At 39.1% G+C, this 15,918-nt stretch overlaps 1 protein-coding gene across 1 annotated transcript in view; it reads right to left on the reverse strand.

Annotated features, from left to right (window-relative positions):
• GALNTL6 (polypeptide N-acetylgalactosaminyltransferase like 6) overlaps positions 1 to 14,978 on the reverse strand; it is a 1,218,638-nt gene extending 1,203,660 nt beyond the window's left edge. Inside the window, exon 1 of the mRNA XM_047761406.1 lies at positions 14,482 to 14,978. Coding sequence (XP_047617362.1) covers positions 14,482 to 14,619 — 138 coding nt within the window. The 5' untranslated portion in view covers positions 14,620 to 14,978. The remainder of the gene's footprint in view (positions 1 to 14,481) is intronic.
• Positions 14,979 to 15,918: the final 940 nt, after the last annotated feature.

Here is a 15,918-nt window from a genome sequence, read left to right on the forward strand (position 1 = left end):
TCTCAAGATCCTTAATTACATCTGCAAAGATGCTTTTTCCAACTAAAGTAACAGTCACAGATTTGAGGGACTAGTGTATGGATATATCCTTGAGGGGCTACCATTTGACCTACTACTAAGTTTAAAAACTCACTGATGAATGACAAGTAAATGACCTTGTAATTAATATAATGACAATGTTCCATTATAAAGAAATATAAGTATTTTTTTCCTTAGGAAACACTTTGGAAAGGTATTAAACCAAAGCATGGGAGATAAGAAAATGCTTCCCAGAGAGAGCTTAAAGAAAAGTAGAAATGATTCAGGCAAGATGAAGATGAAATATGAGCAAATTCCTAGAGGTGAAGAAAACATGGTATTCTTAGAAACCTAAAAAAGTTCAAAGTGGTTGGAGCTTAGGGAATCTTGGCAGTGAGCAGTCAGGTTCATCAGTAATTGTTTAATGGTTAAGGAACATTTAAGAATTTGAACATTAGCAGTTCCAGCTGTGGCACAGGGGGTTAAGGATCTGGTGGTGTCTCTGTGGTGGCATGGGTTCAATCCCTGGTACCCTTCAGTGGGTTAAGGATCCAGCATTGCCACAGCTGTGGCATAGGCTGCAAATGTGGCCTGGATTCGATCCCTAGCTGGGGAAATGCCAGATGCTGTAATGTAGCCGAAAAAAGAAAAACAAAAGAACTTGAACTTTAAAGGTGTTGATGAATAGATATACAGATGACTGTGGCCTGTTCAGTTATGCATTTTGAATCCACAGCTCTGGCTGCCGAGAGAGGGGACAAGAGGCCAGACTGGAGGCAGGAGGGTGAACTGGAGAGTCTCACACAGCAATCCAGTGAAGTGTTTGTGCTGGTCCCAACCAGGGAAGAGACAAAGAGATAAAAAGATTCTGATGAATTCAAGAGATATTTTAAGAAGGATTGCTAGTGCTAAGCAATCAATTGAATTTGAGAGTAAAGACAACAAAGGTACAAATTATCATGAGGGCCAGGAGGGATGATGAACTTCATTTAGACAAGAGGCAAGAGGAGAACAGGTGTGGGGTATGGAAGGAAAGAGAATTTCGTTTCAGACACATAAAGTTTAAAATACGTGCTTTGAAGTTCCCATCATCGCTCAGCAGAAATGAATCTGACTAGCATCCATGAAGACACAGGTTCAATTCCTAGTCTCGCTCAGTGGGTTAAGGATTTAGAATTACTGTGAGCTGTGGGGGAGGTCACAGCTGCAGCTCTGATTCGAACCCTAGCCTGGGAACCTCCATATGCCCCAGGTGTGGTCTTAAAAAACAAATAAATAAATAAATACCTGCTTCTAGGTTTCAGATTGGCCTGTGGACAATATGCTCAAAGGGACATTTAGACTGGATGTAATAATATGGGAGTTATTACCTGAAATGTCATACCTGAAATCAAGAGGGATTGACTGAGTTGCCCTCCGCCAGGGCAAGTGCCAAACAAGAATGGTCCAGACCTTGAAGAAAATAGTATTTTAAGAAAAGGACAGAAGTAGGAGTCTTTCAAGGATGCTGGTGCCTATGTCTGTGTACAGGTGGTGGTTGAGATGCACAGGGGGAGAGAAGAATGAAAACAGGTGTTTTCACAGTGAGGCGACATTACTCAGAAGGAATCATGTTCCGTATTCTGTTTTCCTGTTCAGTCTTCTTTCTCTTTTCCAATGCTGCTTTTCCCAACCTCTTCTCTCAAGTCACCCACGGCACCACCTCCTCTCAGATGAAGGTGATTGTTTCAAATAAGAGAGTATTTAATTAAACTCACTCAATTAATAGGACTAATGAGAAGGACTTTTGGAATGAACTACCAAGAGACATCTGGTGACCCAAGTGAAAGCAGTTAACATACATTAGAGTAACTGGACTCAGCCTGAGGCGTGTAGAAGCAGCAGAAGTCAGGAGGTGGAAGCATCGAGTTTGACTATTAAGAGAAGAAAGGTAGGGCAATAGCTCTAGGGTTGTGTGACCCTGAGGGACATTTTCTTTACTCTGATCCTGTTCCCAGGACCTTTCAATCATGGAAGGAACCCGAGCAGTATTAATGTGAAGGATGGATCAAAGAGCAGAAAGGCTGAAAGCAAATGAGAAGGAAAAAATCGCTATGTGAAATGGTTAAAAAAAAAAAAAAAACCCTCCATCATCTGCAGAGAAGTTCCACATTTATCCTAAAGTGGGGGACACTGGTGTATAGTGACGGAAGGCATGTGGAGAACCGGGAAATAACACAGGTACTTTTTCAGATTTTTCTGGTGTGAAATCTTGGTTCTCACAATTGTGAAAGTCCTAGGCTTTTGGTGGAAGAATGAGGCCAGGGGATCTGCTGAGCCTGAGGAGAGAGGTGGAGGCCTTGGGGATCTGAGAGAGAAAAGGAGGTTGGGAAAAGCAGCTCTGGAAAGCAGTGAAGGGAGCTACACTGGAGGGCAGAGGGTGATTCTTTACTGGTAGTTCTGGCTTTATTGTGTCAGTTTGTCCTTTTAACTTTCAAAAGACGATTTCCCTTGGGGTGACACAACTAAGCACTATTTACTTGTTGATTACATAGTTTGGAAGGCGGTGGCAGCTCCCAGGATTACAAACAAAACAACAGCACCAAAGATCAACAGCAGAAGCCTTGAGCTAAAAAAATATTTCTCACATTTCACATATTTCAAAAACTGGAAATGCAGTTAGGCTCAGCAGAACCTTTTTATGATGCAAAAGACTCAAGTTGGGTTTTGTTTGTTTTTTTCAGTGTTTCAACATTTCTATCAATTCATAGGGCCAATAATTGATCAAATCAATCTTACATGAAATTTTTCTTTAAGGGAAATTTTAAAGGGAAAAGGGAAGGTAAGACAGCTCTGAGCAAGAAAAAGGAGGGAAAGAGGGTAAGGTGAGAGAGTGGCTTGTGTGTCTACCTTTCTGGAGTAGCATCCCCTTGGTGTCCCTGATGTTTAGTCTTCCCTCGATATTTCATACATGCAAGACCTTTGCCTTGGAATTCTGAGGATCTTTCAGAACATGTAATTCCCTTTAGCTTGAAAGAGAAAATTTGGGCATTGCTAAGGAAGCGCAGGAGGAGAAGAGGCCTGTTAAGAGTTGTTCATCTGATGCTCTCTATTAAACCATCTAAGAAATGAACAAATGTTATCAGCTGGGGAATCAAAGCATTCTTCTTTCCCCTCACCTCCCAGTTCTGTACAGCTGTCAATTCCTGTGTTCCCAAGCATTTCCTTGCTCAAGTCACTACTCTGCTCTAGTCGATGGCAATCTGACTCTTGGTGTTTTCAATTCTGCTTTACTGTCAGAAGCAACCAGAACAATCACGTTTAAATTCCAGTTATGTAAAATAATAAAATATTCAACCCTGAAGACCTTTTTAGATAATCCTCTTTGGAAGCTTTGACTGATTTAATGATACAATTTATAAAATATCTTTTATCCCCTGAGGGCAGAGTACACACTGGGAAATCAACACCATGCAGGGAGAGCAGCACACAAAATGTGGGGGCAAGGTCAGCACAAGGACATGGGTGCTGATGGATATGCTGAAAAGGATGAGTTCCTCATGAAGTCTAGTTTGCTCCTGGCATGTGGGGCCATAAGAGTCCTTGGTTCAAGTAAAAAACTTTTAAACTAAGAGCTGTATTATTTCCACATGGGCTACTAAGAGTAAAAAAGTGAAAAAGAAAGAAAAAGGTGCTTCACATATTTTTTTTTTTACATGCAAAAATATTCACATCCTCATGATGGGTCTGTGGAAGACATGGTGTAGGGACATGCTTTGCTTTTTCATCCAAACTCGAGTCTCTAGATTCTAACACATAGTAATAGCTAACACTTTAAAATAGTTTGCTGTTCCAGAAAGATCCACACACCCCAGTGTTCATAGCAGCACTATTTACAGTAACCATGATATAGCAACTCAAGTGTCCATCAGCAGACAAATGGATAAAGATGCTCTACATATATACATATTCATTAAAAAGAATGAAATTTTGCCATTTGCAGAAACAGAGATGGACTTGGAGCATATTAATGCTAAGTAAAATAAGTCAGAGAAACACAAATACTGTATGGTATTACTTTTATGTGGGACCTAAAAAAGTACAAAAAACTAGTGAATATAACAAAAAAAGAAACAGACTCAAAGACAGAACAAACTAGTGGTTACCAGTGAAGAGAGAGAAGGAGGAGGAGAAATTTAGGTGTATGGGAGTAAGAGGTTCAAACTACTGTGTATAAAATAGCTACGAGATATACTGTACAACATGAAGAATTAAGCTAATATTTTATAATAGCTATAAATGGAGTTTAAAAATAGTGAATCACTAGATTGTACACCTGTAATTTATATAATATTCTACATCAACTTCAATAAAAAACAAAATACATTAAAAAAAATACCTTCTATGTGCAATCCAGTTTTCCAAGGATTTTATACACATTCACCTGTTTAACCCTCACATCAATTCAATCAAGGAAGAACTATTTTTATACTCATTTTAGAAATGATAACTCTGAGGCTCAGAGAAGAGAAATAACCTGCTCAAGGTCAAATAGGAATCAAATAATAGAACAGGAACTAAAACTAGGCAGCTGTACCCTTAATGACTGTGAATATTTCCTTTCACCATTGAGTTAATATATAACATCTTGTGTTGCTACGGTCTAGGATATTTCCAATGCAGTTTCATTATACGGGAAATTATACACAGTCCTACGTTTTGTATTGGTAGAATAAACACTGTATGATCTTGACAAATTTTGAAGAAATCTCTTTGCATTTATAATATAGGATAGTTTTATGTACATCATGTCTTTTTGACTATTTTTTTAAAATTATAGTTGATTTACAATCTTGTGCCAATTCCTACTATATAGCAAAGTGACCCAATCATACATATATATATTCCTTTTCTCACATTATCTTCGACTATTTAAGAACAGCTTAACATGGTAACCTACACACATTAAGAAATCAACATGTATTTTTTTAGCTTTTATTATTAATATATTACCTTTGTTATTTTATTCTTATTGTTTTTATCATAATTATTTTATTATTTTCAGTATTCTGATACTATTTTGAAATTCTTGGCAACTGAATATTTACATACCTTTATTCTCGTAATAAACACACTTTACCCTTGCCCCACCATCCAATTTATATTTAATGCCTTGCTTTCTTCCATTGCTCTGTGTGTGTGGCCATTATCTGCATTTATTTTGACAGGTACATTGTTGTCTTATGGGTCAGGTGGTTGCATGGGTTTTTGGCATCCTCATTTAATATTCTAGTCTTCACTCTTTATTTAGGACTTTATATACATATACATAAATGTGTGTGTGTATATATATGTTTCCCATTTTACAGAACATTTCACAAATGTTTAGCTCCCTGAATGAGTAAGACAACTGGAAAATCTTAGACCTCCCTGCCAAGAGGCTCTCAAACTATTAGAAGCAGAGGCTCTAAATTTACCATTTAGCCCCTAACCAGTTTTTCCACCCCTGCTTCTGCTTGCTGCCACCATCTTCATCCTCCTCAGAGACCAGTTCCTCATTCTCTTCCTGCATCAGCCCTCTTCTGGCTTCCATTGTCTCTTACCATCCAAGACCCCACATTCAGCTGTTATATCAATGCCAATCCCACCAATAACTCTTATCCACTAGTCTTTCCATTCCATCTTTTACAGTTTTGCTTACTCCTCTACCACTCTGTGCAATTACAATCTGGGGAATACTAGCAGCTACCAAACCCAATGACCTTTTCAGTGTTCACTTGCCTTCAACTGCATGACTGTTAACACAGCTCATCATTTTCTCTTTTCATGGATCCAGGGGGCATGGTCTCAAGTTTTGTCTCTGAACCCTACTCAACTGTGAGTCACCTTCTAGAGAAGAACTTGTCTCAGTGAACTGCTGAAGCGTCAACTCAGTCCAGAAAACATTCAGGGCCACACATCAATATCACACAACAACATAGCTTCTCTCCCTCTTACAAATGCTAAATAATTAGACTATTTCTTATCAAAATAATTTAGTCCATCTCTACATTATAAATGTTGTACATGTCTTTCCTTAACTAATAGAGGGTAGGCGCATTGAAAACTGATTTCTCTCTTCAACACCTATTTGCCTCAGAGTCTACACAGTATTATGCATATATCCAGTGAACATGTATTTTGTCAATAATAGGTAAATTGATAGTGCTATATTATATACATTTTATTATATCTTTGTTAGGTTTATGCACTATTAGGTTTTTTTACTATCTTCAGAGTGTTCTAAAAATGGAGAAAAATTTAGCAATGCTTTTGTTAAACTTCCCTTAATTGAGTGTTTATTATGTAACTAGGCCGTTTATATAGATTGATACAGTGTTTCCTCGCTACTGTTTTATGAGAGAATAACTGTGTCAACATATGAGGGACTGTGCTTCAAAGATGTTAAGTGTCTTGCTCAAGAGGATATGTTTTGGTAAGTGGTGAGACCAGCATATGAACTTAAAGCATCTGGCCTTGCCTCAGGCTTATCACAACCCTGTCTAACTTTCATAACAAGACATAGCTCAGTCTTTATCCACTGTTGGAATGAAGGCCTGTCTAAGGAGCCTAGATCATGTTCTTCCTTTTATGAAAGCCCATCACATACAGACAATGCTATTGCACACTGCTTGTTTCTTTGTTTCATGGATATCAATTGTATCTCACCAATTTACTATTAAGAAAGTTAAGAATGGGGACAATGCAATATGCTTTCTCTGTATCCCGCTAACTATCCTAAAGGAAAGAGTGACTATAAAGTAGCTTAGTAGTTACTGAAATAGTTAATCATTTCCACTCAGCTTTTTAACTTTCTGTCTTCAGAACAATCCAATATCTCTCATGGCCAAGATTTAAACAGTAAAATTAGTTCTCAGATTCTGGCTTGTAATTAAACACAGGGAAAAAAAAAAGCCTATATGTGAGGCATCGACTTTAGTTGTTACAGCAAATGAGGTAGTCACTACAAAGCAACACTGCTGGCTCTTTTTTTTCCCTCTTATTAAAATCTTCAATTTTAGAATAATGTCAATGCAATATATCAGAAAGTCAGTCCCTTTTTGCAATAAACAATTATATACAAAATAAAACTGGCAACTTGTCCTTAAATACTGAAACAAACAAACAAACAAATACAGGAAAAAGGCCTTTTATGTCTTAGACCCGATTTATTTGTTTCTTCAACAGTCCTCTTTACCAGATTTACCACAGCACTGGCAAGTCCTATATTATATTTATTGCTCTGCTGTGCTGTCTTGACATTGTCTTGCAAAGAGAAACCATCTGTAAATATTTATTAAGCAAACACTAATTACCTTGCTAACAACAATGATTGCTTATAAATGCTTATACTATGTATAACAATAATCTATATTCATTAACCCTTATTATATGCTGCTCAAGGTACTAAGCACTTAGTCCTTACCATAAATAACACCACCAGAAAGGTATCATTTTCATCTTCATCTGACGCCCCAGGAAGAACCAGGACTCACTAAATGTCCCAAAGTGCTAAGTGCTGGAACTAGCACTAATTACTAATAGAGAACAAAGCAATCTGAAAATTCTGATTTTTGTTTTGTGTTTTTTGTTTTGCATTGCAGAAATTCATGGCCATTGGATCAATCCTGTGCCACAGCAGCAAACTGAGCCACTGCAGTGACAACTCTTGATTCTTAACCTGATGCACCATGATACCCCATGATAGAGAACTCCATCATATTTCTCCTCAAATGAAGTTCAAGGGGATTCTCTTGTTGAGAGAACATGCTAAATTTAAGGAAAAAGAAAAACTCAACTCACTCAAATGGAGTGAGAGTGGGAGCCTGACAATTTGTTTATTTGATTATAATAAAAATGTTCAAAATGATTGATGATAAAATCCCCTGACTCTGGCCTTCTAGACTTCCGGTATGTAAGTAACATTCCAAGAGGCTTTGAAAAGTTTAAGTAAATTCAAAATTAGCCTCTTCTGACCTCACTGAGACACACCACTCCCTTCAACAGAGAGATGGCGGCCACCACTATAGTCTCTGGCAGCCATAACTTCATTGATAATATTACCAGATAACAACAAATTGCACTATTTATAGTCTGTGCAACTCTCACAGACTATATTCTTATTGTGATTTTCATACTTGCCAAAGAGATGTAAGTACTTCTAGAGACAGATGTAGTTTTCTGTCTCTCTCTCCATAGTTTCCTAGAATTAATAACATCTAAATGATGCTTCAAACTCGGTCGACGAACTGCTGAAAGCAATGGAAAAAGCAAGCAGTTACAAAAGTAAAAAAAAAAAAAAAATTGTAGAAAATGAAACAGTTGGGTGGATTTATTTTTTCTTCATAAGTGAGACCGTGTGTGTGGATGCATGTATGTGTGGATGTGTGTAGCTAAATGAGTATGTGAAATGAATACATTTAATTGGAGACTACTGCCAATCCAGCCCACATTTCCCCCCACTATATGGAAGTAGGACAGTGGAAGAAAACATTGTTATGATTTACCTTAAATCTGGAATAGATCTAGATTTGCTCACCCTCTTTCTGGCCATTAGGTTAGAGTTTGGTCATGACACACATTAGGGTATTAGTAGGGAATGGTAGGGATTATCATGTCTTGTCATTTCTGGATACCCTGTGCCTTTTCAACTTCATATAAACCGAGTATATATATCTTTCTACCTGTCTCAATACATATTTTCAGAGGCATGATTGTTTCTTAGTTGTTCTTTTTTGTTGTCCATTCAAGCATCACATTTTTATTTTGCACTAATTGAGGATTAGTTAACTGGATAATGTGACAGATGGCAGTCACAAGGACAGCAAGTACCTAGTTTATGAGAGTCTGCCTTTACCTTCATCACAGAGTCCACCTTTGACTCCATAACAGCACTTTTGTAAACACATATGCAAATATTCAATAGTGAGAAGAATAATACTGTCACGTCTGATGGTTTTAAGAATCCGAAGTGTCCAGGACTCACCTCTTTGTCATAAGCAAGCCAAGCAAACGAGAACGATAGGCTGCTGGACCAAAACACATCCTGACCTGGGGCTACACACTACTTACAGTGCATATTTCTTTCCTTATTTTAATGCCTATATGCCCTTTAAGGTTATTCTGGATGTACCTTAGCTGGCTTTCCTTTGTATAAAGTGTTCCAAGGAAAGATGTGGTTGCAAAGTTCCCTACAGGTTGTCATGGAGACTCCTGACAAAACTCACACAAAACTCAATTATCTCCTCTACACACTTAAAACATCCAAACTTTCTCACCCTCCCCCCCCCCCCCACACACACACCATACATTCCAACCTTAGTTTGGTTTCTTTTATAGAAAAAAAAAAATGTATGGGAGGCTAATTGATTCGGCAGAGCTAGTTCAGAAATAAACAGAGAAAAAAAAAAAAACTATCTCATTTTTTACCAGATTGTAAACAGAAGACTTCCACAGTGTCTCCCATGGTGCAAGGTGGTGAGCTAATCATGCTGAGACCCAGGAGGTCACAGCCAATAATTAAGACACTTGTTCCAGGGGTCTGCGTGGTGTAGTCCTGTACCAGCTCAGAATGGATTTTCCATAAATTCAAGAAAAGGTCCTTTGGAACCCTAATTTAACATCTACATCTTAGCTAATTAAGAATACTTATGGTTCAAACCAATGCATCACTTCACACCTAGTGTATAGATAAAGTACCATCCTGATTACAGGAGGAGTGAAAATCTTACTTTTTTTTTTTTTTCCCCCTCTCCTGTACTGAGCTCTTTCAGTATCTAAAATGTTTGCTGGAGAAGAAACAGAGACACTCTTTGCAGCATTATGGTCAGGGTGACAAAGGAAAGCACTGACAAGGTATGCATGCACTCAATATCAAAATAGCAGATAACATTGTCAGGTCATGAGACAAGTTAAAAATGCTACAGAAAAAAAGTTCTTGCCAAAAAGTTGAATCCCCTGGCCCCCAAGGGTGGTACTGATTAACATTAGAAAAGTTGGACAAAGATGCCCAGGGATCTCAGGAGAGAGGTTTCTGGGGTTTTTTTGTTTGTTTGTTTGTTTGTTTTTCCAGTGGAGGTGGAGTCTCACATCTATCAAGTACAGTTTACTTGAGGATCTGACTCAAACCAAAACATTATCTCCAATATTTTCCAGAGCCAAGAAGTGATCTCAGGACTTTATGTACCATGTTATGTTCCAAGCTTGACTAGCTCTACTTTATAAACAGAAATTCTAACGTACAAAGAAATAAGAAGGTTCTACAATTCGAAAGTGACCTGAGTGCTGGTTTCTTTGGTTTGTTTCACGTTATAAAAAAAAAAAAAAAAAATCCAGGCCAGACAAGCTTCTCAAATCATTCCGAACAATTCTGATAATGTGCAATTTAAAGTTCTGGGATTTTAACACTTGTTTTTACTTCAAAAATTGCAAAACCAGAGTTCCTGCTGTGGCTCAGTGAGTTAAGAATCCAACTGCAGCATCTCTGGTCACTGTAGAGCTGTGAGTTCAATCCCCAATCTGGTGCAGTGGGTTAAAGGATCCAGCATTGCTGCAGCTGCAGGTAGGTCACAGCTGTAGTTCAGATTCAATCCTTGGCCTGGGAACTTCCCTATGCCATGGGTGTGGCCATAAAAAACCCCTGCAAAACCCTCTTCATATTCTGAATATTCTTGAATTATTTCTGCACTCATAAGATTTGAGTTGCATCTCAACTTAGTTGCTAAACTACTTTATAGCTGCTTTTGTTAAAAAAATTAATCTCTTTAATGCATTAAAGAAAATGAAGTTTTTTGGGGTAGTTTTATTTACCTATACTTGCATAAATGATTAGGAAGAGAGGTATAATAAAACTGGATGCAGTAGTTTTGCTCCAAAATATTGCTTTGCTCTAATTATCATCCTAAGGCATAGCTTAATTAAGATCTAAATATATAACTTTAATTCAAATGCAGCTGAAATTTGAGAGTAGCAGAGAAGAGTAGCAATTCAAAATTTAAAAAGAATGAAATTAAGAATGACTATACACTAAACATGCAGTAATCATTTAAGCCAAATAGTAGACTCATTCTTCATAGTTTCTTTTTCAATATATGTTTGTACTTCTTAACAACATAAAGGAGAGACTTAACTCATCCTAATAACAACAGTGAAGCAACGCATATAATTCAACTGAAAATAACATGACACTTATGATTGATAATTTAATAACATCTAAATAGGAACTATAAAGTATTTTATAAAATCATAATTTTTGTAAAATTTTCATGAAATCTTAAAATTCTTAAAAGCTTAACATTTATTTCTGTAACTTGATTCTAACTTTGCAGAGCCCAAACAATAACATTAACTGTTTACTTATTCCATTATTTTAACTACTTTTTCACCCCTCTTTGGATGTGGGGGGAGGGAGTCTTTTAGATGAACAATTGAAGAATTTTTGTTTCATATTTTTCATGCATCATAGATGGGCCAAACATTTCATTACAGGTATTATTATAAATGTCACTTTTCATGTGAAAGTATTATGAATACAAGTAATTAGCTTGTAACAGTATAGAAGACTTGAGAAAAAAATGTGTAAAATACCAAACATCATGACAATTAATACACAGTTTCTATTATTCTTTTCTCTTTTGCTTCCCTTTAATTTATTTCAGCATATACTGATACAATTTATATTGAGCAGTAGACAGATGAACTATTAGTGATGTGTTCTGATAAGATATAAGAGGATTTAAAAAGTATCAGCTATGTCATGATTTTGAATTTCCATCAATTAAAAGCACTTTCCTGCAATCCACTATAAATTAAACTATTTACAGCAGCGAAGATTTCCCATGCCCATGACCACACTAAGAGCCAAGACTGCCCTCTCCCTCTTCCACATCACTGCTGCAAAATCAGACTCTCCTGTGGGCATGGGACTGGTTTTGCATTGCTTCAGTGCTCACCCTGTCAGTGCCTCAATCAGTACCTGATCCTTTCCCAGAGCATTTTGCAACTTGGTCATAAATATAGAAAAAGATAGTTTTTGAAGAACATTTAGCACTTAACCATAAAAATGTCTCTTTAACATACATTACTAAACTTAAATTACACATTACCCAATAGTCAAGTTAAATGCTTCAATTGAAAACTTATGTGTTTAGCTGCACTTACTTTGAAATGTAGATACCTTAGCGAAATATTATGTCACAATATTAAACATGTTTAATTTATTATCACAAGTTACTTTTTACTTGATCAAGTGCATACACACACACACACACACACACACACAAGAATGACTTAACTCTTACTTATCCACTACCATTATGTCAACATAATGCAATTTTCTTTTCTTTCCAATTAGATTTAATGATGAAATAAAACCGATAAAATTTATCTGTTCTTGTTTTACAATGAAGCCTCTCTTTCAGTAAGTGCTAATTCATTTCTATCTTTTCAACTTTATTTTGTGCCTGTAAGAAAGCATTAGTTTTGAAATCATTATTTAGGTTAAAAATACTGAAAGATTCAACCGACATTCATTTTAAGGCACATACTGCTTTTTGTTTCTTCTTGGTTTGAAAACTGCTACCTAGGACTCTCCAGCTTGCATGTCACAACACCCCCACAAATCTGTTATTTACTTTACAAGGTCTGAAACTTTAAGTAACAGCCCCCTCTCTTGCCTTACCATGCCTTTGATACCCAGTAATTTATCACTTGATAGTAAGTATCATTTGTGCCACAAAAGACCCAGAAACAAAGAAACAGTTTTAGAGATTATAATAACCAGTCAGAGAGTTGGTTTGCCATACTTTATTTCTTTATGCCATTGGACAAACAGATTTCTCATTAAGGGTCCAAATCAATAGAGCTAGTGGGAAAGTTGTAAATATCTCATTAATAAGATTAATTAGTGTTTTATGTTAGCTATACCAGCAAATAATTCAGAAGGCTATTGCTAATTGAATTAGCAACATTCAAGGAAAAATCATTTTGTTTTTGTCATCTTATCAATATTGGAATGGAAATTTTAATAACTAGTTAATTTTAATAATTAACTACTAATGTTAATAAAATCACATTTTCTTTCAAGAGTTGGAGAAATATATGATCTATGTAGGAAAAAAAAAAGTTTCTCATCCAAAGTACCCATCTTCTTTTTTCTATTATTGCAATGACAAAACAATATACTTCAAATCAAAGTTACATACCTATTAGAAAGGATGACAGAGATCAACAACAAAACAAAAATGTCAGCATTTTTCCCCCAAATTCCAATCCACCAGAAATCCATATGCATCTAGTTATCTTTAAAGTTTAGAGACTGATAATGATGACTTGTCACAATGAAAAAGAAAATTCCTTCCATTTATTTTACAACTAACTACTCACTGTATAAAAAGAATTTCAACTTTGCAAAGTATGAGAATATTTAATTGCCAACTATATGCTGCCGTTGTCCACAAATGGGTTACCTAAACACTGTATGTGCATGGAAGGGACATAGTGCACAGGGGTCATGTCCATTGCAATTAAGAATATTGGGATTCCTAGGTGACATACAGGACGAACTGACAAAGTGTTATATCCATGTCATGAAAAAGGCTGCATTCCATTGTTAAAAGTTCAATCGCAGAAGCTATTTTATTTATTCATTATCAAGGAACTCAACAATATTGTTTCAACAACATTTTGTGAAAGATATTTTCCTTTATTGCTATGAAAAATAGTTATGTTGATCCACCTTAAGTCATGCATGATGTACACACTAATGGACTGCATACTAATATATATATGTATAGTTATATGTATATATACCCCCTACATGGTGTTTCAGACCTGAAGGAAAGCTTTTAGCAACAAACTGTTACCACCAGACTGTGAGACTGAATGACCTCCTTAGTAACTGCCTGAAGACCCCACACAAGCACCTTAGCAACAGGGGAGAAGAAAGACTTTGTTTCCACAAGGCAAAAGCTGTTGCTAAGCAAAAATGACAACCCAAAATAGAGAAAACTGTAACTTGTTTTTTGAGAACCACTTCACAAGTTTCATGATTTAATTGGCCCCATTCACTTAAACATAGACACCCAAACTCCATGAGAAGCAAAAACAAAACCCTGAGACAACTTGTGCCAAACCCACTTCTACACCCTGCAGATAAGCAGTTACCTCTCTTGCACCTCAAGCCAAAATCAACCCAAAGATCCACAGTGAGGTTATTTCCTCCTCCTGACTTCTTGTTCTGCTCTTCTGATTTATTCCACATTTCACCCAAGCCACTGGTTGCGACCTTAACACAAGTAGTTTTAAGCGGTTGCTTAAACCCCGAAGTCTCTAGAGTCTTGTAATATAGGCTCTACAAAGACTTGGGAGTAAACCCAAAGCTATCGATCGCACACCTGCTGGCTGGGTCTGCGGCTGCAGCCTTACCATCCTCCTGGGACCACTTACCTGCTGCTCCCCGGGCTCGGTGGATTTCACCAGGTGCTTATCCTTATACAGAGACCAGAGACCGATATTGGGCAGGAAAATTAAAGCCACCATGAATATCAAAGTCATCTGCAGAAATCTCTTCTGTTTCCTCTTCATCGCAAATGATAACAGAGCAGAAAAGTTAAAGATGTTGCCTGACCGCTTCTTGGGTTTAATGTCAAAGTCCTTTCCTTTCCTCTGCGAAGCACCAGAAACTGAGGAGCAGCTGAAAACTTTTGTCGCGTGCTCAGCACCAAGGTGCAGGATTCAGAAGGAGTGGGGCGTCTGCAGAACCAACGCACAGTTACTTTCTCCCCCCCGCCCCAGAAAACTATGACGACGGCATTATCTATTGGCTCAGAAGTAAATGACTTGACTGAGGCAATCATTAAGCCTATCGACCTCCATGAAAAAAGCCACGGAATAGATATGATCATTCCATAGACTAATCATAAGTTATGAAAAAGTCAATAGCAAGCCAGATACTTAAGAAAACAGGGCTCTGGTGTTCCCCACTCTGTGTGGGAGGGCAGGGCTGAGGGCAGCGGGTGCGCAGGAGATCTGCGTGGGAAGCGGCTCAGACCCAGCAAGTGTCAGGAAGAAAAGTGTCCGCTCTTGACACCGGAGCATCACCTCCCTCGTCTCCCTGGACGTCTCCTCCTGCGCTCCCCCTGGGATAACCCGCCCGAACTCCAGCTCAAGTCCCTTCGCGGTCAGCGAGCTGGCGGGCTCCCGGGGGTCCAGCGACTCCGGGTCCGGGGCGGAAGCGCTTTTGGGATCAAGGTCCACCAACTCCCGCACGCTCAGGCGCGGCGGACACCCTCGTCCGCGGGCAGGGGCTCGGCCACCCGGGCGCCCGGGGACAGGAGGCTCCTGACCGGCGCGGAGTCCGACCGGGAGGCGGAGGCGCCGCGCCGTCTGTGCTCGCGCGGCGCCCGAGCTGCGGTCCTCGGCCAAGTGCGCGCCCTACCCATCAATCGCTCCCGTTCAGTGGCGACGCTTTCACGCCCCGGCGCTCGCGTTACCATCCTCTCCCAGAGACTGAGCGAGCCCGGGGAACATCGCCGCACCTGGAGGGCGAGGCTCTCACGCTCCCGGCGCCGGGAGGGAGGGTGGCGCCCGAGCAGAGCTGGGCTCGCGGGGCGCGCGCGCGGAGAGCTAGGAGGCAGGGACGCGCGCTGCTCTCGCCGCCGTCGCCTCGTCGCCTGCCTGCGCGGGGACGAGGCTGTGCCGCCACGTGCGGAAGTCTGGCCGGGCGGGGAGGGCAGTCCCCCGCTGCCAGCGCCTATAAAATCCCACCCTGACGCCCGGCGGCAGAGCAGGGCGACGCCGCCGCGGCCCGGGACTCCGGTCTGCCTCCCGCGCGATCGCCTCTCCGCCCCGCCTGTTCGCAAGACCTCGGACCCGCCGGGATAA

This window comes from Phacochoerus africanus, chromosome 15, assembly GCF_016906955.1.
Source record: "Phacochoerus africanus isolate WHEZ1 chromosome 15, ROS_Pafr_v1, whole genome shotgun sequence".
Lineage (NCBI taxonomy): Eukaryota > Metazoa > Chordata > Mammalia > Artiodactyla > Suidae > Phacochoerus > Phacochoerus africanus.